The sequence below is a fragment of the Tasmannia lanceolata genome, unplaced genomic scaffold (assembly GCF_043159265.1).
Source record: "Tasmannia lanceolata isolate RefF3 unplaced genomic scaffold, GAP_Taslan_0.1 ptg000015l, whole genome shotgun sequence".
Classification (NCBI taxonomy): domain Eukaryota; kingdom Viridiplantae; phylum Streptophyta; class Magnoliopsida; order Canellales; family Winteraceae; genus Tasmannia; species Tasmannia lanceolata.
The window spans coordinates 19,949,140-19,972,724 of NW_027518692.1; the positions used below are offsets into that span (position 1 = coordinate 19,949,140).

Below are 23,585 nucleotides of genomic sequence, written 5' to 3' on the forward strand. Positions count from 1 at the left end.
TGGACGGGTATAAACCTTCATGAATCTGTCAATTTTTTATCTCCACAGTTTGAAGGGTTAGGATGATCCTATAGAGCTGGTTTTTTGGGCACACCCTTTCTATGTGAGGGCCCATCAAATGAATGCTCTGGATAATCCAAACAATGTGGGCCCACTATGTTTAGGAACTCTTTTCTCTTTTGAGAATTATAATGGTCACCTAACACGCCGTAAAACGCTTGAAACAAACGTGTACCATTAAGTGAGGTCCTCCTAAAATGCATCCCAAAGAATGAGAATGAGAAATAAAATCCAGGCTCCCCGAACATATAGTCCTCATTTTCCTGGCCCGGGCCCATACGACACAAGCCCAGCCCAGCCCAGCCCAGCCCAGCCCAGCCCATTAATGTTTTGGTGTGTTCTTCGTGTGTGCCTACTTCTTCTCATTTTTCAGAGAGATTCGAAAAAGGAAAGAAAACGAGAAAAAGGAAAGAAAAAGGCCAAAGTAAGTAAAAGTGATAAATTTACACCCCCTTTAGGATGACTCGCTCCCCTGGTAAGGTAAATTGTGGCAGGACTTTAACGCTTTTTGACGTGTAAAATGGGGGCGAATTTACCATCACCCAAAAAAAAAAACCTATATACGTTGTCCGGCAATAGAAGAAAGTCCTCTACGATTGGATCAAAGTAGCGTGATGAGAGAGAGAGAGAGACGATATCATGACCTTTCCCCTTTCCTCTTCAAATTCCCCAATTAGATAGAATCTCCCCAAAATACCTAACCCTAACCCTAGATCTCTAATCTCTTTAGGGTTTCGTGTTTTCTCTCTTTTTTATTCTTTTATTCTCTGATTCCTCATCTTTTTCTCTTCATCTTTCTTTAAGGCGAGGCCTTGAATTCTGATCAAGGATTTAGGTTTTTTTTTATCTCTGGTTTTTGAATTTACTGATGGAGCCTCGAGTCGGGAACAAATTCCGTCTCGGTCGCAAGATCGGGAGCGGGTCGTTTGGTGAAATCTATTTAGGTTTGTTGTTTTTTCTTCTTTCATCTTTCTCATTTATTATTCTCGTTCTGATTTTCTTTATGGTGTTTTTGATTTTTGGGGATTTAGGGTTGTAATTGTTTGTGTTTTACTTCTTTTCAGGTACTAATATTCAGACGAATGAGGAGGTTGCTATCAAGCTTGTAAGTTTTTTTTTTTTATTACCTTGTTTGTTTTTTAAGAACATCTGAATTTTGATCTGTTAAAGGTATTATATTTGGGAAATTTTTTCTCTTGCTCAAGACGTTTCATGGGTTATTAGTTTTTTTCCCATGGTGTTAAATGATATAGGTTTTTTTAATATCGGTTTTTTTAATGATGTATTACACATATATAGACGCATATATTTGGGGAATTCTTAATTGGGGTAGAAACACCATTTAAAGAATTGAACACTTTCGATGGATATGAATGTGATTATAAGGCTCATATTTGAGAAATTTTTTCTCTTGTTCAGGCTATTAGTTTCCCTCCATGGTGTTATAGGTTTTTTTAAATGTATGGATTACATGTAAGGAGACGCATATTTTTGGGGAATTCTTAATTGATGCAAAACACCATTTAATGAATTGAACACTTTACAATGGATATGAATGTGATCATAAGGCGTATGAATGTGATCATAAGCAAAACAATTGTTGCGACTTGTGAGGAGAAGTAATTTTCAATAAAGTGTCAAGGGGGATGATGTGGTGGAATGTTCTTTCTTGTGGAACCACGTGGAATAAATTGAAATTCTGATGCTTTTGAAGAATCTAAATCTGGTAAAGGACTGCATCAGAAGCTCTGATTTCTTGTTGCTTGGTGTATCTTCAAAATATTATCCCACTTTGATTGTTTTTAAATAATGTCTCAGCATCTTTGCTTCTTGTCCTAGAAGGTTTAGAGAGCATTAGACTATTGGAACTTGTTATTTTGGTACAGTTATCTATTGCCTTACCTTGTTGCACCTTTCTTCATGTGACTGTCGTAGTTCTCAATTTTTCTCGGTGATCCTGGGTGGCTTGCCTAGGAAGTTATTATTTTTATTGATATAAGATATCCACGTTCATAAGTAGTAAGAATATATACTGTATGCGAAGAGTGTTTAAAAAGGATCCATTTTCTTCATATTTATGCGGAACAAATTATATTTTTACCCTTTAAGAGTGAAGTTATTTTTATTTATGTGAAAAATTTATACCATGAGTGTTTAAAAGGGATCCATTTTCTCCATATTTATGGGGACAGATTATATTTTTACCCTTTAAGAGTGAAGTTATTTTTATTTATGTGAAAATTTTATATTCACATATCCCAAAGTTGTAAATCATTCAAAAAACTATGCCAAGTAGTGAACATGATGATGATCTTCTCCTAGATAAAACCATGACAGTGTCTTCCCCTAGATATTAAGGTTTCATTAGAAGCACTTGGTTGGCTAACTAATTAGTGTCTCTATGAGAAAAGGTGATGTCCTGTCCCCTAGACATATCTCTAATACCATCTCTATACCTTAATAAGAGCTTACCTCCACGACCCACTGCTTCAACCCTTGGCCAGAGAGACCTGATGAATTCCATTCCACAACCAAAGTCCTTTCCATTTGATCAATAGAAGTACTGATGCTCGGATGGAGAGCTTGAACCTCCACCTTTGACGAATTTGCAAAACCGATAGGGTCTAGAAAGGAATGAAGAAGTCCCCCTACTATCCCTAAAAACGCTTCCAATACCAGCTTTTCCGGGTTTGCCAAGGTAGTGACCATCGACATTCAACTTCAAAGAAAATATTCTTGCTCTCTTCATCCTTGCTCCTTTCTATAGTTTTCTTTTCCTACTGCATGCTCTCTGATGTGTTTTTGCCAGAAAATCATGGTTATGGGGTTTTCTGGGCCACTGGAATGTCTGTTTTCCAGCTATAGAATGAGTGCCTTCTGACATAAAGATGAGCTTTTAATGCTGTAGTGGATGGGGCAATGCTGGTGATTGTCGAGAGTGGAAGTAGTCGTGACAATAGGAGGGCAGTGGGCTGTGTTGAGGCAAAATTGGAGCAAGGAGGGGAGTGTCGTGGTTCAACAATTGTTGGGAGACCCTTCTATTGGTGATAGAAACCCTGGTGATGGGGTTCTCGCTGGTTATCAGGTTGTGGCAATGTTGACGTTGATGAGGGAAAAGGGCCACTATGGTTGGTGGCCGGAAGGTAGTGAAGAAAGAGGAAGAAGGGTAAGGAGGCGGGATGACGATGTAGTAAATATGACTGGATAAGAGGTACTTAAGAGCGATATCTTTTGCTATATTGGTTCAATTCTTCATAACCATAGGATAAGATCAGGTTGGTTGAAGTGGAAGCTTGCCTCAGGAGTTTTGTGCGACCGTAAAATCCCTACCAAGTTGAAGGGAAAGTTTTATAAGACAATTGTGATGCTAGCCATGCTGTACGACTCAGAATGCTGGGCCACCAAGAAGCAGCATGTGCATAAGATGAGCGTAGCGGATATGTGAATGCTTAGATGGATGTGCGGCCACACAAGTTTAGATAGAATTAAAAATGAAGACATTTGTAAAAAGGTGTGGGTGGCACCAATTGAGGATAAGATGAGAGAGCACCGCTTAAGATGGTTTGGACATATCCAACATAGGCCTTTGGATGCTCCGGTGAGAAGAGGCGACTCGTGCCAAATTTTTGGAGTAAAAAGAGGTAGGGGCAGACCGAAAACAACTTGGGTAGAAATAGTGAGGAAAGACTTGATAGCTAGGAACATAACAAAGAACATGACCTTGGATATGATAGAATGGGAGAAAATTATCCACGTAAAAGAACCCAACTAGAGCCAAGATTAGAGCCGGATAGATTCCTTTCACATTCTTCATGAATTTTTTCTAAAGGAATCATTTAGCCGACCCCAACTAGTTTGGGACAAAGGCTTTGTTGAGTTGAGTTGAGTTGAGTTGAGTTGATATGGAGGATAAAAAATTTAATTTACTTTTAATGGTAATTTTACTGTTAATGTTCTAAACGGCCTCTTTAAAAAATAAAAATATAAACTCTGCTGTTGATTAACTTGCTTTCCGATGCAGTCAAACCCTGGGCACAGGACTCTTTCTTCAAATCTGATACTCACCGAGCATTTGTTTTGCCCTAAATTCTGATGGGTTGTGTTTTTTTCCTCAGGAAAATGTCAAGACAAAGCATCCCCAATTGTTGTATGAATCGAAACTGTACAGGATCCTACAGGGTGGAAGTAATGAAAAAAATTTATTTCTTCTGATTGTTAATTGATCTATGGTTTTATCCTTTGCTTCAATAAAATGATCTGTTGCAGGATGTGATGCTCGTTTGTTGATTTATTTTATTTTTCTGCATTTTCAAACTTTCTCAGCTGGAATCCCAAATGTGAGATGGTTTGGTGTTGAAGGTGACTATAATGTTCTTGTAATGGATTTATTGGGTCCGAGTCTGGAAGATCTTTTCAATTTCTGTAGTAGGAAACTGTCTTTGAAGTCTGTACTCATGCTTGCGGATCAGATGGTAAGTTCTCATATATTATCTGCTTAGTGGTCTACCATTTTGTCATTTTCTAGCAAGTAAATCATGATTTTTTTATCAGATCAACCGAGTAGAATTTGTTCATGCCAAATCTTTTCTACATCGAGATATCAAGCCAGATAACTTTCTCATGGGCTTAGGGAGGCGTGCAAATCAGGTTTGGTGCATAGTTGATGCTTTGTTTCTTCTTTCTAGCATTTTCTCCCAATCTTAGATATTCGGACTGATGTATCCTGTTCTATTGGATTCTGCATGTAGGTATACGTTATTGACTTCGGTCTGGCTAAGAAGTATAGAGATACTTCAACCCACCAACACATTCCTTATCGGTAAGTATCTTGATTTATTAATTTTTTTGAATGGATTATTGCTTTCCTAATGACAGCTTGTTTTTTTAATCTTTCGGTAAATATGAAGGGGTTGATTTTTACCTGTCATAAAGAGATTAATGCACCCTCTTTTTTTCTTATTTTTTTATTAGTAACAAACTTTATGAAAAGAAGGAAATGCACAAGACATGATACACACCCACACTTTGGTTTTTTCCTGTCATAAAGAGATTATTGCACCCTCTTTTTTCCTTGTTTTTTTATTAGTAGCAAACTATATAAAAAGAAGGAAATGCTCAAGACATGATACACAACCATGCTTTAACCTATGTCATGATACACGTTAAGGATGCATACATTAACCACTATACATCAAGGTGAAGGCAACTGAATACCATTGCGTATCTCCCTATTTTTTGCTTTGCATGATGGATTGCTATTGCATGTCGCCACAAATATCTAGTATGTCCTTGATGCTGTTAGCTGACATCCGTATTTATTTATCCCTATTTGGTGCTCATGTAGCTACGTTAATAATCACCCTTTCATTCGGCCACACGAAATGGATAGAAAGCCTTAACTCTGTAATAGAGGAGCTAAGGCTTCCACCTCACTCCATCCCTCATTCTTAATAAACCTGAATACACTAATGTGACCTCTCCATTCATCTTTATAGCCTCTTCTAGATTGGTTGGCACGTTTCCATCAAAGTTTAAGTTAAGACTGCAGGACACTTCCACCTTTGGAGGATTTTTATCTTCATAGCAATTGCCAACCATTTTCTACGAATATCCTCACCGTCATAATGACTAATGTCTCTGATCTCTTATCCCTGTAAACTCCCTCCTTGCAGTTTACCACTAAATAATCTTTTTTTTAATGGCAAATAGATTCATTAAAAAACAGGGACCGAGAAGGACCCCGGAAAGATGTACAATGAGAAAGAAACGACAAAAACATACAAAAAGAACTAAGGAGGAAAAAATCGAACAGTTCAAGGCTTTTTTTGTGCACCCTGGCTCTTGCTAGACTATCCGCTTCGTCATTGGCAGATCGCCTAACATGCTTGAATGTGATTGCTGCCATTGCCATCTGAGAACGTTGAGGGAATCCCTTACCCCTACCACCTTATTCTTGTCCACATTATTGAGCATCCTGATGCCCTGATGGATTGCGCGAACTTCCGCCTCGTTTGCGTGTGCGACTCCGATGGGTCCTCTAAAGGCCCAAATCACCACCCCCGCTTCGTTCCTCAACAGTCCTCCAATGCTGGCTGGCCCAAGATTTCCCATACTAGAACCATCAAAGTTCCGTTTTAGCATTCCTTGAACCGGTGGGACCCAAGCCTCTATTACTTTGGGATCATTTCTATTCCCCCCTCCAAATCTCCCTACAACCATGCTATAGGTCATAGGCCGAGACGAATCTAAAGCATGGTAATGTTTTCACCCAAGATATCGTTAAAGCAATACTTTATTGAAAATGAACCTTGCTCCCTTAGAATGGCCCTTGAAAATCCTAGCATTTCTTTCTTTCAATAGTACCCAAATAGTAGCTAAACAGGATATTTGCCACGAAATCTTCCGTTTACTCTTCTATGGTGCCATCACCCAAATTTCGAATAGTTCCAAGAATTTTTCAGGAAGTACCAAGCAATCTTGAATCTATTGAACAATCTACCCCATATCTCTGAGGCGACTTTACACTGAACGAGTAGGTGATCCACAGACTCTCCCGAGTCAATGCAGAGAGCACAATAATCAATAAACTACATATTCTTATATCTCAGGAAGTCAATGGTTTGGATTCTCTTGAGGAGTGCAGCCCATCCAAATGGGCAGACCCTGGGTGGCGCTTGAATGTCCCACCCTTTTGCTACTTTGGAGGAAACGGGGCAAGGTAGAAGCTGATGATAGAATGATTCAACCGAAAAATACTCATCTGAGTTCCAGACCCAAATTCTTTTATCTTCCCATCTAACTTGATATAGCACCTTTCCAATGTTTGCAGCAATGTTCTCACCAATTCCACTTCCTTGTCAAAAAAGTTTCTACGGAAGGGTGGATCCCACACTATCCCATTTTCTGTTCGTGAGAAACAATCTTTTACCCTTACTTCCTTACTTGATGTTATAGCGAACAACTGCGGGGAAAACTCCTTCAGCGGAATATCAGTACACCATTTATCCCACCAAAATCTTACTCTGTCTCTGGCATACACTACACTCTGAATCTAACCCCTTCCTGAAACTTCGCTTTTAAACACATCACGTCCCTCCAAATAGTTTTATCAGAGGCTTCCTAAACTTGTCCTCTGTTTCCCAATGGCCTTGACAGGATTCATACTTCATATCAATAACTTTGGTCCACAATTGAGACCCCCTCTTCTCCGAATCTACATAACCATTTGCCTAGGAGTGCTTGGTTCGTTTCCTTTATTCTTCGTATCCCTAAACCACCCACCTTCATTGGCTTACATACTTCTTCCCAACGAACCAAAGGAATGCCTATCTTATCATTGGCCCCTCCCCGAAGGAAGTACCTCTTAATCTTTTCTAGTCTCAGAATAATGCTCATGGGGCATTTGAAAACCAAAAGCTGATATGTAGGGATATTGGTCAAGACCACCTTAATGAGAGTCAGTCTATCCCCTCTGGACACCAAGTTCCTTTTCCAGGTCTCAAGCCTCTTTTCAACTTTATCAACTATCGGTTCCCAACTCTCTTTCTTTGGTTTGCCAACTCCAAGAGGTAAACCCAAGTATGAAGAAGGTAGGGTATCCACCATGCATCCTATAACTCCAGCTAAGCCACATGTTGTTTCAGATGAAAGATTGATACCAAACACTCTTGATTTGTGAAAATTTGTCCTTTGTCCCGTGATCAATTCATAACATCTTAAAATTACTTTTAGATTCGCCACTTTGAGGCTGTGTTGCATGGATTCGGAATCTTGTATCGGAATCCGACACGAATTCGAGGTGTCGGATTCGGCAAACCCCAAAAAGTAGGATTCAGATTCGGTAATATCCAAATAAAATAAAAATTTAAAATTAAAATAATATATATATGAGAAAACGGTTCCTACACATGTGTAGATAAGTTATCTACACACTAGCTTAAAATAGAGTGTGGGCCACATTATTTGGGTGATCCAAACCATTCATTTTTAAGGCCCTCACATAGATAGGGTGTCCACAAAAAATCAAATCCATTGGATCATCCTAACCATTCGAACTGTGGAGGCAAAAAATGGACTAATTTGTGAAGGTTTAAAGACATCCATTTTACCTCTACAAATCGTAGGGTTGGGATGATCCTATGGATCTGATTTTTTGTAGACACCCTATCTATGTGAGGGCCTTTAAAATGGATGGCTTGGATCACCCAAACAATGTGGGCCCCCATTGTATTTTAAGCTAGTGTGTAGAGAACTCTCTACACATATGTGTAGGAACCGTTTTCTCTCTCTCTCTCTCTATGTGTGTGTGTATATATATATATATATATATATATATATATATATATATATATGTATGTATGTATGTATTCATGAAAAATTTGAGGGTGGACGGTCGAGGCATTAGAGTTTTTATGAAGAGAGTCAAAGAAGGAGGAGCAAGGGGTCGAGGCGCTAGGGTTTTTATTAAAAGAGTATGGCTTGTGCTTTCATATAAATAAAGTTAAGAAGAAAACACACTTAAGATTCGCATTTTAAAAGAGACAACAATGAGTCGGATTCGCCTGAAAAAAGAGGATTCGTGCGGGACACAACTACGACAAAAATCGGGTGTGTCCCACGCGAATCCAAGTCCGATTTGGGTGCGGAGATGTGTTGACACAGATTCGGCATAGGAGGGCAAAGAATCCATGCAACACAGCTTTGAGGGTATCCGGAGAGCTAAATAAAAGAGTATCATTCGCAAATTGCAAGTGGGATACCTCTAACTACCCTTCCCCTAGAACAAATCCCCCAATCATTCCTTCTTCTTTTCTTTTGATTATTAGCCTACTCAAAGCTTCCGCTATCAAGACAAACAGGAAGGGGGATAGGGGGTCTCCTTGTCTCAACCCTCTGGAAGATTTAAAGAACCCTTTTGGCGTCTCATTAATTAACACAGAGAACCAAGCCGACGATATACAATTTCTAATCCTCGATCTCCATTTGAGGCCAAAACCCATTCCTTCCACCAAATAATCTAAACATTCCCATTCCATACTATCATAAGCTTTTTCCATATCTAACTTGCAGACAATACTTTGCTTCCCTATCTTAGAGTAAAAATCAATTGTTTCATTCGTGATGAGAGAGCAGTCCATAATCTCTCTAATGGATAAAAGCATACTGATTTGGAGAGACAATCTTCGGCAACACCTTTATTCTTTCAGCTAATACCTTGGCTAGCACTTTATATAGGCACCCAACCAGACTAATCGACTTGGAGTCGGTCATCTTTCTCCCCCCTACCTTTCGGCACCAGGGTGATAAAGGTGGCTCCTGTCGCCTTGTCTAACATAAGCCCCTGGTGAAACTCCTCAAAATAAAAATAAAAATGCTCTATATTGTCTTTCACATATCCTCAACACTCTTGAAAGAAAGCAATGCAAAAACCATCTGAATATATAAACTTTTATAATAGTCTAAAATTTCTTTAGATATTCTCTCCTTGCTGTCAACAATCTCCTCCCCGACCCGTAAGGCTTCTATACGATTTCTTCTTCTCCTCACATTGGCCATGGCATGGAAGTAGGCCGTATTTTTATCTCACTCTTTCAACTATTTCACTCTGGATTTTTGTCTCCATGATATCTCCGCCTGCAGTACAAACCGATTATGTTTTTCCTTCAATCTCCTCCCTGACCTGTTAGGCTTCTATACGATTTCTTCTTCTCCTCGCATTGGCCATGGCATGGAAGTAGGCCGTATTTTTATCTCTCTCTTTCAACTATTTTACTCTGGATTTTTGTCTCCATGATATCTCCACCTGCAGTACAAACCGATTATGTTTTTCCTTCAATTTCCCCACTTCCTCAACCTCTTATGTGCTGGCTTCCCCTACTTCTTCTTTATCAACAATTTATCTTATGCGAGCTAACAACCAATCCTTCCTTCCTTTGATTCCTTTTCCCCCTCCATCTACCACCCCCTCAGTTTTTTTCTTGACATACCGGAGTTTACTGCCAATCAGTGTATCTGCTGGGCCATTCACCTTGTGTTCCACCTACCAAGTTCCTAGCTTTTCATCCATTTTAGGATGCTCTAACCAAGCTAAATTAAATATGAAGGGAATAGGGTCCCCCCGATTCTATTCTTGGGTCCAATAGAATAGGGCAATGATCCAAGACAGAGTGGAGGAGAGCCATTTGACACACTCCCTGGAACCTCTCCAACCATCTTGGGCAAAATAGGAATCTATCAAGCCTACTCCGACTTTCATTTCTAGCCCATGTGAACTGAGCACCCAAAAGAGGAATATCAATAAATTCCTTTGCCGCAATGAAATCTCCAAAGGCTTCCATGTCTTGACTGTAATGGTTGCAGCCCACCCTTTCCTCTACAAATCTGATTTCATTGAAGTCACCTCCAATACACCATGGGAAGGACCATCTTTCACTGACTTCCTACAATTCCGACCATAAAGGCTTCTTTCCTCCCTTAACACTGGGCCATACACGCCGGAGAAGGTCCAATGAGTGTTATCACTTAGATTCTTTATAACAATGGAAAGAGAGTATCTACCACACCAAGAGTCACAAAGATCCCATTTTCCGGCATCCCAAACAATAAGTATTCCTCCCGGAGCACCCACTGCATCCAATGATAAAAACTACCAACTTCCTCGAATCCCCAGCCCTTTAACAGCTGCCCTATTAATGGAATACCACTTTATTTCTTGAAGACACATAACATCTGGACTCTGGAGTATGATTGCGAACTACTTCCTTGACTTGGGCTTTCTTATTGAGGAACCCCAACCCATTTATATTCCAAGAGAGTATCTTCATGATCCTTGGGTTATAGATTTATACTTCCCCTTTGGAGTGCGTCTACAGCATCCACCGCTCGGCATCGCCTTAGAACTTCCCTGACCTACCCCCTCAAAAGTTAATTTCCTATGATTCGTGGACGCTCCTGGTATCTAGCGTTGACCCGTGTGGACACATGTTGACACGGACACGTGTGTGGACATATGTCGACACGGGTTTCGACACCTACCAATCTCAGCATAAAAAAATAAAGAGAACAGCTTTTACGATTTTTTACAGAGTTTTTAATTTGTATTTGCATTGTAGGATACTTTAGAGAGAACACCTTTTCACTGTTGCAGTCATTTCTCACCTTTTTGACTGTTCCAGTCATTATTCCACTTTTTATATGAAAAGACCCTGTCATATTTTTTTTTTTTTCACTTTTTACATGAGTTGCAACAGTAGTACTCAGTAACTTTATTAATTTTTATGTCTTTTTTAGTTTTATATTAGTTGCAGTATGTTGGAGCGTTTTTTAAATGAATATACGATGATGTTACAGTAAAAAAGTCTGCACAGTCATCCGTAAATGTTAGAAGTATGATGATGTTACATGTCTCTTCACTTTAAATACATGTCAGTACACAAAGAAACAATGCATGTCTGTACACGTCAGTACGCATAATTTTCTTCTTCCCTTTTTTAATATTTTTCGATTTTTCTACTACAAATAGTCTTTTATACAGAAATATAGAGTGCAGAGTCTTTTTAGAGAAAAATATAAGCTACTGATGCTGGCACTACCATGTTTTGATAATAGCAGAAACTCAGCTTGTCATTTATAATTTTAAAGCTGTCAAAAGATTATCACAGTTCCCAAAAAGCTCCCAAAATCTAATTAAACAGGAAAAGACAAGCTGAGCTTGTGCATTTATTAAAACATGGTAGTACCAATATCAGTAGCCGAAATATTTTCCTTGTAGACAATGAAAGTTAATATATTTCCCTCTGACTTTTATTGTATATAGAAGTTGAATTCCCGTTTCTAGCCGTGTCCCCGTGTCTAGATTTAGGGAATTGCCGTGTCCGACACTCCGTGTCCGTGTCGATACGCGACACCCGTGTCCGTGTCCACAAATCATAGTTAATTTCAGACTTGAGTCTAACTAGCTCCCTTATCATCTTCCTCGACACTTCCACTGAGTTGGGGTCCGATGAGTATCTCAACTTCAGTTCCCTTTCCTCTGCTTCTCTAAACCGCCTTCTTAAATGTTAGCCCCAATCCCTTACTTGTCTCCATTGCATGATTTACAAAAGCATTGATAGCATCCGCCTCTGGACATTGCCACCCTATCGGAACAACATCCTCAACCTCTGAGATTGCTAACATCAACCCCTTCTCTTCCTCTCAGTTTGACTCCCTTACTGAATTGAAAACCATCTCGACATTATTCATGCTCTCTGCCTTCATTGTCTGATCCGGTAGTCTAGTAACTGAGGTGCTACAACAAAATGGGTCTGGAAACTCAGAGAAAGGGTCTCTCGGATGACACTTATTGATAGATGGATCTTGCCCCGGCACCTGCAAAGCATCAACCTGTGGAGCCATTTTAAGCATTAATTCATTATATTTCGAAATAAAAGTACCTGGATAAGCATGCATTGTATGAGCCGGCATGCCAAGGGACTGTCTACAGCCCAAATCAGTTCTGGGCCAACAGAAGATTGATGGTATTGATGCATCTTCTTTGTTGAGCCTCTATCCCTCAAATCAGCTACTCAACCCGATCTCTTGCATCATGAAGAAGAAGCGCCTTCAACAGCTGAGTCCCTTCATAGCCTTCCGAAGTGATCCGACCCATTTCATTAGCTTCTGACGTCTTGGATTGACACCATCTGGTATCACTTATCTCAGCCGAATCCGTATCCAGAAAATTCAGTTCAGCAATTACTCCATCTAGTGATATTTGTTGGTTAACAAGTCTCTGAAATCGAGATGAGTTAACAGAACCTAGACGGGTCACGTCCTCCGATTGAGGGACAAGCAAAGTCGGAGATCTAAGTACTTGCGAGATTGTAGGATCCTAAGGCAACGGCGATATTTGAATCAAAGGGGATCGGCACTCCTCAACTCGCTGGCAATTTTGATTATCGAAGTCACTGGGCCCAGATACCCAGGCTCTAAAATTATTAGTGAGGTCCAGTAACTTGGAAATCAATTCCACGAAGGCCCCATTAGGGTCACCAGGCCCATCACCGTTAAAAGAGCAAGGCTTACTCGAGTCTTCCTTGTGCGTATTAAGATGCCCATATCGAGAACCATCAGATAACCTACAGGTGTTGCTTGCTCTTCGATCACAACCTGCAATAGCTGGTGGTGGACAACTGGATACCACTTGCGTTACTTGAGGCGGCAAAGACGAGGATTGCATTTGAGCCAACCCATCATTCAACGACTCGTTACAAGGTGCTTTTCTAGAATGACACGCCTCAATTGGGAGCTTCATTGAATCCATGACATCTGTCCTTGTATTTCAAAATTCAAAGCTCTGCATATCGTGCGCCCCTCTGCTATCGTACACCTCCTCCATCCTTCGGGTAACTTGCGCTCTCATCGTCCCCAATCGTCCATCCCTCAACAGATAATCAGAGATCGGTTCCGAGATGGCATCTGACATCTCCTGCTCGCTTGACTCACTTTGCCCTTCTTCCTCAGAGTGCTCAGAAGCCATAGAATCCTTACTTGGTTCGCCTCCCACCGCTTCTGCTACTAGGAATGAGTTCTTCTCCTCTTTAACCCGTAAAGGCTGGTGTTCTACACAAACTGGAATGGCAATCGCCACTGGGCACTTAGCATTAGTTATTATCTGGATTTTAGCTGATTTGTAACCCCTCCCCGATTTACATGAGAAATCCAATGACACGATTTTACCAATCTTCAGCCCGATTCTCGTGAAATTCTCTTCGCACCACGCATGTGGAGGAACACCCTAAATCCTCCACCAATCTAAAGATTCCATGGATGAAATTTTTTCTGTCCACGGAATAAGCTCCAAGAATGGAGATTTGATATCTGACTTCCATCTGGATTTGTGTGTTGCTATGTTCTTTCTTCGAGGGCAAATGATAATCACCTCCAAGAATTCAAATTTAATACACACCTTCAAGGAAGTACCAGCATCACTTCTAGATTTGAGCCATGCTTCAAGGGCTTGGACGTCTCCAGACCAACCTGGATGAATTCTACCCCATAGACTCTCAGATGCTTTGCTGATTGAGAATTAAGGGGATTATATCCGGGCTTTCCGGAACTCCTTCAACGACTTCAGGTTCCGCACCAGCATCGTTAATCCCTACACTCCGCACCCGATTTGTGCCTTTTACACCTTGGTGAACCCCAACCTCCGCTGTTGGAAAATTAAAGCCCAGAGATGACCAAATCTTCCCGCAGTTCCAACATTCGTTCCGCCTCCGAAAGTTCCGAAAGGAGCATTTGCAACATCTCCAATCCCCCACTTCTCCAGAGCTTCTTCTCTCATGCACACGCTCCAACCTTCGTGTTTTCCTACTTTTCTGGACCCTCCAGTTGTGGTTCGCTAGTCTTCCTCAATGAGCTTCTCCACTCGTCACCCTTCGCTGGTTCTCCATCCTCTCTTGTTTTTCAGTTTTTTTTATTTTATTCATGAGATGCTCCCGTCTTCATTCATAATACTCTGTTTTTGTGCACCTTCCAAATAGATCACAACATACCCACCAGCCACACCGTCAACATCGATTCTCTAACCGGGAATTGGCTATTTCACCAAGCTTCCGATCAAATCATGATAGTAAGCCTGTGTATGGTCCATGCCGCTTTTGATAGCATAAGGGAGCACCATGTCTTAGTGGCAAATAAATAGTGGATATGAGTAGCTTATCCTTGGATTTGTATGACGCATCTAAGAGGAACTCTAACCGCAGTCCTGGAATGCCTCAGTTGCTGGGTGCAGTTTCAATTTGGATAACCCCTTTTATGTAAACTGACATGGGCTGTTCCAATCTATGAGTGTCCCTGCAACTGGGGCGTTCTGCAACTAATTCATCTAATCAAATTATTCTTGCATTACTGTTTACATGATCTTCATCTTACAGTTTACTTGTCCTGATATTCCATCTGATTTAGTCTGCTAGAAAATTAGATATACAACTATACTTTAATTTTATTAGTATTTTTTGTTTTCTATTTTTTACATGATCTTCATCTTACAGTTTGCTTGTCCTGATATTCCATCTGATTTCGTCTGCTAGAAAATAAGATATACAGCTATACTTTAATTTTATTAGTATTTTTTTTCTATTTTGTTAGGTTGAATATCAATTTCTTAACAAGTGATACAACTCCTTTTATGTTTGCATGGCCATATTTGTTCATGAACATCGCAGAGAGAATAAGAACTTGACTGGGACTGCTAGATATGCAAGCATGAACACCCATCTTGGCATTGGTATGTACTATACTATTGCGACATGAAACTCTTTTTATTCTTGACCTACCGTCGTTGCGGGTTTACTTCAACCTAGATGGGAGCCTCATGTCTTATCATTTGTATTGTTTATGAATATCTGACTTGTTTTTTGAACTGCTTAGAACAAAGCCGACGGGACGATCTAGAATCTCTTGGATATGTTCTCATGTATTTCTTAAGAGGAAGGTTGGCTTTTTACCTACATTTTCACGAATTATTCATGCTCCTCTTTTTTTCCTTTTTTTTTTTGTATTCTGTTTAATACACCCTATTGTCTTTTTTTTCTAGTCTTCCTTGGCAGGGTCTAAAAGCAGGGACCAAGAAACAGAAGTATGAAAAGATCAGTGAAAGAAAGGTTTCCACATCTATTGAGGTAGTTTCTGTTTAAATTAAGATTTAGGGTGCTTATCTTTATGCCTTGCTTGTTATGATGTAATTATGACTATGTTTGCTACTTCTCGCTCAGGCCTTGTGTCGGGGTTATCCTACGGAATTCGCGTCATACTTCCATTACTGCCGTTCACTACGTTTTGATGACAAGCCAGATTATGCTTATCTGAAAAGAATATTCCGTGACCTTTTCATTCGTGAAGGTTTGTGCCTTTTTTAAAATCTTTATATGCTTCTACAGAAGTCCAGGGGTGGAAAATCTGCAACCAAGGATTAAAATATGGGTATTTCATGTTGACTTAATCCAGTGGAAAAACTGATTGCATCACCAATATTATTTAGTTTTACTTTTTATCATTCAAAAAAAGTAAAACTAGCAAAAATGAAAAGTAAACTAAATCTTTAAGTATCCTGAATATGATATATTTGTATATATGTTTAAAAGATTGGTATTTCATGTTTACTCATCCAGTCCAAAAAGACAAAAGCTGATTGCATCACCAATATTATTCTCTTATTATTAACTTTAATAATACGAAAACTTGTGAAATAAGTAAAACTATCAAAAGTGGAAAATAAACTAAATATTTATGTATCCTGAGTATGATATACTTGTATTAGGAATGCTGAACTGAAGGGCACCCTTGCAACGAACAAGCTACAAGGGCGCTCCCACTGGACCATCTCAGCAAATTGCATTTATTGTTCCTTTAATTTTGCATTTTTCTTTGCCATTATAAATGCACTTTTGCTGAGATGGTCCAATGGCGGTGCCCTTGTAGCTGATCTTTGCAAGGCCGCCCTTCAGTTTATCATTTTGCTCTATTTGTATATACGTTTGTTCATATTTATGTTCAGGTATTTTACTACTTATTTTTTGACTCCAATAGTCCAAGACATCATTTTTGATGTACGTCAATCAGGCCACAATCTCATGTGCATCTAGTTGAAGAAGAGTCATCATAAACAAGGGAAAAAAAAGTAAAATAAAACCAAGAAGCTCTCAAGAATGGAAAGTATATCATAGCTGCCAACCAAAAACTGAATGTAGGAAATTTCTTGTCTTACAGCATTGGTTGTGGTAATCACACTCACAAATATCTTTGAATTTTTCAAAATTTTGCTATTTTTTCTTGATATCTTGAAAAAACGTTGAAACCCGAAATTATTCTGAGATCTTATAAAAATGGGGGCGCTGTATCTGAGGGAGACCTCAGATAAGCTTATCTGAGCTAGCCACTACAAATAGCACATCACCCATGTTCCTTGACTCATCCAAACCATTCCTTCCATGAAACCTAACATAGATAGGGTGTTCCTAGGAAATTATCTCCATAGGATAATCCTAACCATTTAGTCTGTCCATTTTAAACCTCCACAAATCAAGGGTTAGCATGATCCTACGGAGATGATTTATTAGAAACACACTATCTATGTTAACTCCTATAGAATAAAAAAAAAAACCCAAACAACATAGGTACCTACGCTATTTATACTCGCTAGCTCAGATAAGCTATCTCAGGTCTCCCTTGGTTACATTTATCTATAAAAATATTGCATTATTTCCATTTTTATTATTTTTCTTCAAAATAATTACATAGTTTCTCATCATTTCTGCTCCCCCCCCCCAACTAATATATATATATATATATATATATATATATATATATATATATATATATATATATATATATATATAATCTCCAATATAAACCTGAAAATAGCAAAAAACATTTAAAGTCTCCCGAGATAAAACTTTTAAGAGAAATTCCTGAGACAAATATCTGTTACTATGGTAATTGTGCAGATGGGTGAAACACATGCAAGAAATGAAAAGCTAGAAACATAGAAATTTGTGAGGGTAAACCGTTAACCTGGTTAGTTGTAACTGTGACATTTGTTAAGGGCTTGAGCCCATGTGTTATTTGAAAGTTTCTTTGTATCGCAACCACGAGGTTGTGGGTTCAGTCCCACCTTCCCTACTACAAACAAAACAACGACACTTAAGTGGAAAGCATGTAAAATAATGCACATATGTATGGATTTTTAAGAGAAAACACATAATAAAGAAGGGGAAACATAACATATGAAATACGGGTCTTGCCAGGGACATTAGGAATCAGAGGACGGGTTCAGAACGCCAGTCAGAACTGTATGGAGGGATGTAATATGCTTTAAAGCGAAATTCGTTGAAGGGGTGCAATTCAGAGTTTATGCATGAAATAGAGTGAGATTTTGGTGGGATAAATGGTGTACAATTACTCCCCTAAAGGACCTTTTCCCACAGTCGTTTGTCCTAGCTTCAAACAAAGAAGTAATGGTTAAAGATAGTTTTTGTTCGCACAGAAAATGGCATAGTATGGTCTCCTTCTTTTCACATGAATTTTTTCGAGAGGGAATTACATTTACTGGGAAGATTATTGTAGACATCAGAGAATTGGTATAAAAAGGTAAATGGAGAAGACAAAAGAATTTGGGTTGGGAACTCAGATGGAGAGTTTTGAGTAAAATCATTCTACCATCAGCTTCTACCTTGCCCTGGCTCCTCCAAAGTAGCAAAAAATGTGGGGCATTCAAGCACCACCCGGAGTTCACTTTTTTGGATGGGTAGCAGGGGGTCTTGAAAGGATTCAGACTATTGACTTTCTGAGACATAGGAGGTGTGGGTTTATAGACTACTGTGCACTTTTCATTGAGGCGGGAGAGACAACGGATCATCTACTCGTACATTGCAGAGCGGCTAGAAAAGTATGGGGTAGACTCTTGAACAGATTTGGCATTGCTTGGGTCTTTAAAAAAAAAAAAGCATGGGCGACGGCCCCGTGGAAGAAAAAGGGAGAATACTATGGAAAGTTTCCTTCCTAGCTACTATTTGGGTGCTATGGAAAGAAAGAAATGCAAGGATTTTCAAGGGCTTTACGAAAGAGGCACAATTTCTCTTTAATAAAGCTATTGCTCTAACTATATCTTGGGTGAAAATGTTACCGTGCTTCAGATTCGTATCTGCGTATGATCTATTTGAATGGTTGGAGAGCTATATGTGGGGGAGCAACCAATGAACCCAAAGTGGTTGAAGCTTGGGTGCCCCAGATCACGTGATTCTAAATCACCTTTGACGAATCAAGTATGGGTAATCTTGTACCATCGGGTATTGGAGGCTTATTGAGAAATGAAGAGGGGTAGGTGATTTGGGCCTTTAGAGGCCCCATTGGAGTAGCAGATGCAAACGAGGCTGAGGTACGAGTCGTCCATCTAGGCATCAAGATGCTCTATAATGTGGATCTGAATAAGGTGGTGGTGGAAGGGGACTCCCTCAATGTTATTAGATGGCTTCGAGGATCAAAGGCAATGCCTTAGAGATTTTTTGCCTTTTTTGATGAAATCCAGGACAAAATTGGGGTGGCATTGGTCTCCTTTAGGCATGTGAGGAGATCAGCCAATGGTGAAGCGGATAAATTAGCACGAGAAGGGGTTTCCAAAGAAAGTCTCGAGCTTTTTAACTTTCTTCCCCCCTAGTGTCCTTATACTATAGTAGCTGCTGTTTATTGCTTGTACATCTTTAGCCTATTCTAGGACCTCCTCGGTCTTGGTTCTTATTTAATGAAATCTACTTTTGCCTTTCAAAAAAAAAAAAACAAATGAAAAAAAGGCAAATGCCGAAATCCCAAAAATTGGGACAGATCAGGCAGATTGAAAACATGCATGCATGCATTCATAAGTGTTTATTAAAAAATGAAAAATATGCATATGTTGTATTTTATGTAAAATCCATCACAGGTAAGAGAAAGCAGAAAAGGCACATTTAAACCCCTAAAAAGCTAAAAATTTCACATACATCAATTATGCCTACCACATTCATAGGGAGTCCAAGAAAAGATAAAAAACCAAAAAGAAATAAGAAATGAAGAAAATATGATATACACATCTTGAAACTTGAAAATTGAACGAATGAATCAGGTTCCTTATTTTTTCCTTTTCTTTTTTTGGGGGTACCCAAACTCCCTGTTTCTTGGGTGAGTCATGTGGTTCGCATGATACATGCCAATGTTTGCTCCACCAGAAAATATCATGAAAATGCCATGTGTTAGATTCACGATATTATTTGTTGTCTTAGTTTTGTTCCTAAAATTTACATTTTAATATATTTTAAGTATTTTGCTATTTAAATTTTTTTTTTAAAATTTTAAAATTTCAGCTTTTTATCTGATAGAAACCCAAAATTATCTAAAAAATTTAAATATCCCGAGCTACACACTTCCCGATATTTCTCGATATTTCCCTAGGCAAATATTTTTGACTATAATCTGGACAAGTAGCATTTGTTTTTGATATCACTTGCCCATAAACAAATGATAATATAAGACACCATTTTAATCCTTGACTGCAACAGAGCCACGAGCTCCCAATTTTAGCAGGACCTATACTGCAACAGTGTAATGCATAATTAGCCATTCAAAAAAAAAAAGTGTAATGCATAAGTACATTTCTATGTTTTTCATTTTTATGCTTTTCTTCTTTTTTGCAGGTTTCCAGTTCGATTATGTTTTTGACTGGACCATTTTGAAGTACCAACAATCACAGATAGGCGGTGCTCCTCCACGTGCCCCTGTGAGTGATATTATTTTTTGCATTCCTTGCAAATTTGTGCTTTTGGAGGATGTTTTATGTTTATTTTTATATCTTTCAGGGCCCTGGTGCTGGAACAAGCTCTGGGCTGGCTCCCGCTGTTGCTAATGCTGATCGACAGTCAGGTATGTCTTTCAGGATTCTTCCTATGTTCTCCCTATGTCATTTTTAATGGCATTTGATGATGGACATGAATTATAATTTTTTTTTTCCTGTTTGATATTTTGTCTCAATCCCTGTATTTTTTTACTAGCCTGTCTTCGGCATGATCAGATGCGCGTATCTTCTGCATTTTTTGTTATATCTTTCATGAGAGTTTATTTATTATTTATTATTTTTGGCATTTGAACTAATAGCAATCTTTCATCACTCTCCTGTTAGTGAAGGATATGTGAAACCTCTTGGGTCAGCAACAGAGAGTAATATTGGGTGCTTTTGTAACTTTTGCTCCAGGTGGTGAAGAAGGAAGACTGACTGGTTGGTCTTCCATGGATCCCTCTCGACGGAGAGTCTCAGGTCTCGCAATAAATGCAGGCAGCTTGTCAAAGCAGAAAAGCCCTGTTGGAAATGAATCAACTGTCTCTAAAGATGTGATGGTGAGTCCCCTTTTGCTTCTAACTATAATTATGCAAATTCTCGTGCAAAAAGAAGAGAGAACTACCAAAAATAAGGTTATTAGGATGGTAATATGGCATGATGCATAAAGCCTTATTGCATAGAGACTTTTAACCTTTTGTCATGGTCAGCCTATGTAATCATATCCAGTTGAAACTGTTGAGTAGGAAATAAGTGTAATTTCCTTTTAAATTGTTTATTGGTCTTGTTAATAAGTATTTATGCCTGAATTTGTTTCATCATATGATATGTCATCTTTTATGTATTCATGTTATCATGATTCATTTGATGTTGTTGGGAAGCTCCTGGTTAATCTTCTACTTGATGCTCACTCCATGCTACAATAATGCAAATGGGATAGCTGACCCTCCATAATAACTTAGTCACATTTCCATAAAGATCTGGGAGCTTTAGGCATTGCTGTCTATCATGAAAGTGTCCTACATTTTACGAGACAAACCTTACTGTTAGTAGGTTGGTATATTATTCTATTTTCACTTATTGAAGCACATAGAATTCGTTTTATTGGTTTGCATCATAGTACACTTCACATGCTCTGTGAAACATAACATATTTTTTGTTTATATTATTTGACAAGCTGATTTGCTTTGCAGTATTGCAAAGTTACTAATGTAGCTAATTAGTTTTTGACTTTCCCTTTGTCGTCATGTTTTTTTGTTCTTTTGTTTCTAGGGTAAAATTATATTAGCTGTTGAGAACAATGTTATCTGGGTATCAGATAATGGAATGATCTGGTATGGGGATGGTCAAAGTTCCAAAATCTTTGGATACAAAGACCTCTTTTTGCAGCTTAAGATTGCTATTTTCTTTTCTTTTCCTTGTTTGAATGGCAAGATTCTCATTTTCTTTACGATGGGGAATTAAAAAAGAATACATATGATATATGCACCTAACTAATAGCGGCAAAAAGAGCCAAAAATGTGGATATGGAGTACTCGTATCTGACACGTATGTCCCATCATTATCCTTGTTTAGTCGGGTACCCCACCGATTTTGAAGAATCCTGTTTTCATTGGTTGAGAATGTTACAGAAGAATTAAGAAATGACTCAAAGGAATGTGTTTTCATAGGTTGAGAATATTTCATAATAATTAAGAAAGGACTCAAAGGATTGTGTGACTCAATAGAAATCAACTAACAAGCAGAGAGATAACCAAGATTGAGGTGTTCTAAAGATACATGGTAGATTGCCACCCATCCGCAATTGTATTTGCTTCAGTATGACTCACCAATGCTCATTTGGAGCCCCTAATACGATCAAGCTTAACATCAAAAGCAATTCCATGGGGAATCTGGGACCTGTGGGCATATGCGGTCTTTCGGTATGATAAAGGTGAAATATTAAAGTTTATTTCCGACACTGAAGATGCTAGATTCTAATGAAGCTGAACATAGAGCCTTGCTTACTGGTCTTTGTATTTTCTTTTTGGAAGTTCGGAGGTTTGGTTATTTTTTTTCGGGTTGAAACCGACCCGAGTTGCACCCCTAGCTAAAGGAGACTTTTTCTCAACCTTGGAGATTCACGCACTGGACTGAAGAGATCTAGGATCTGGTGGCAGGATCGTCTATCTCCTATCAGCATGTGAGAAGAGCCGCAAAATCTAAGAATAAAAAAATAGAAAAAAAAAGAAAAGAGCCGCAAACTATGAGGCTGAGAGCCGGCATTGCCAAGGATAGGCTAGAGATATTTGATGTCCTTCCAACTTGAGGCTTTGTTTGTTCGTTTTGTTTCTTGTTTGCTTCTTGATTGTATTGACCACCTCGGTCTTTGTGGTTTTCTCGACGTCTTCTAATAATATTCTCATCATAAAAAAATTCTCTTATTCTTGTCCTAACTAATAATATAAAGGCTCCTATTTTCTACCAATAATAACTTGACATGTGTCCCAAGACTTATTCAACTTTCTAAATTTAAAATTATAATCCTACCATTACATTGACTTTTTAATATGCTATTGCAACCAACTAATAACTTTCTTAAAAAAGTGTTTGATGGGTCCTGACCATTAATGATAAAGTCACTTCCTCGATAATAATGCCACAATGTGATACTGGCATCATGACATGGTAAATGATAATGACAACCTATTGATGACAGTGCCCAATATTGATAACTACACTCCTTATAAAATCTCCCATTTAGTAGATCCTCATCCTCCATCCTCATGCCATATCAGGACTGGTGTCGTGGAGCTTGACTCTTTAGGTTTTCTCTGGTAAGACTTCAAGGGCCTCTGATTACTATCACTACAATTATGGGTAATCAAACCTCTTGAAAATCCTCATCCCTGTAAGAAGGGTTCTGATTTCTTTGTCATTGGAATCTGATCTTTCAATTGGGCTGGAGAAGGAGAACATAACGTCACCATTTCCATCCCTAAACACCGCCCTTACCCCCACTAGGCGCCGGGATTTTCGAGAGATCAACCATCAAAATTTTAGCACGATTGCATTTCCTGACTGTTATCTCCAAGCAGCCACAATCTTCCTTTTTGGGGGTCCTTCCTAAGATGTTACAGTCCCATTTCGAATAATGTCTTGGAAGGAATACCTAGAAATCTAAGATCTAGTAAGAGCCCAT

At 38.9% G+C, this 23,585-nt stretch overlaps 1 protein-coding gene across 2 annotated transcripts in view; it reads left to right on the top strand.

Moving 5' to 3' along the window:
- The first annotated feature begins 626 nt into the window (after positions 1-626).
- Positions 627-23,585, top strand: part of LOC143893114 (casein kinase 1-like protein 2) — a 28,394-nt gene continuing 5,435 nt past the window's right edge. For both annotated transcript variants that reach the window (XR_013255722.1, XM_077398081.1), the window contains exons 1-13: positions 627-1,004; positions 1,125-1,165; positions 4,176-4,245; positions 4,384-4,532; positions 4,612-4,707; positions 4,809-4,879; positions 15,270-15,331; positions 15,475-15,538; positions 15,641-15,725; positions 15,819-15,945; positions 20,268-20,350; positions 20,430-20,493; positions 20,822-20,964. Coding sequence is in view for 1 of the 2 variants with exons in the window: in XM_077398081.1 (XP_077254196.1) it covers positions 929-1,004; positions 1,125-1,165; positions 4,176-4,245; positions 4,384-4,532; positions 4,612-4,707; positions 4,809-4,879; positions 15,270-15,331; positions 15,475-15,538; positions 15,641-15,725; positions 15,819-15,945; positions 20,268-20,350; positions 20,430-20,493; positions 20,822-20,964 (1,131 nt within the window). In the remaining variant the exon portion in view is untranslated. The remainder of the gene's footprint in view (positions 1,005-1,124; positions 1,166-4,175; positions 4,246-4,383; positions 4,533-4,611; positions 4,708-4,808; positions 4,880-15,269; positions 15,332-15,474; positions 15,539-15,640; positions 15,726-15,818; positions 15,946-20,267; positions 20,351-20,429; positions 20,494-20,821; positions 20,965-23,585) is intronic.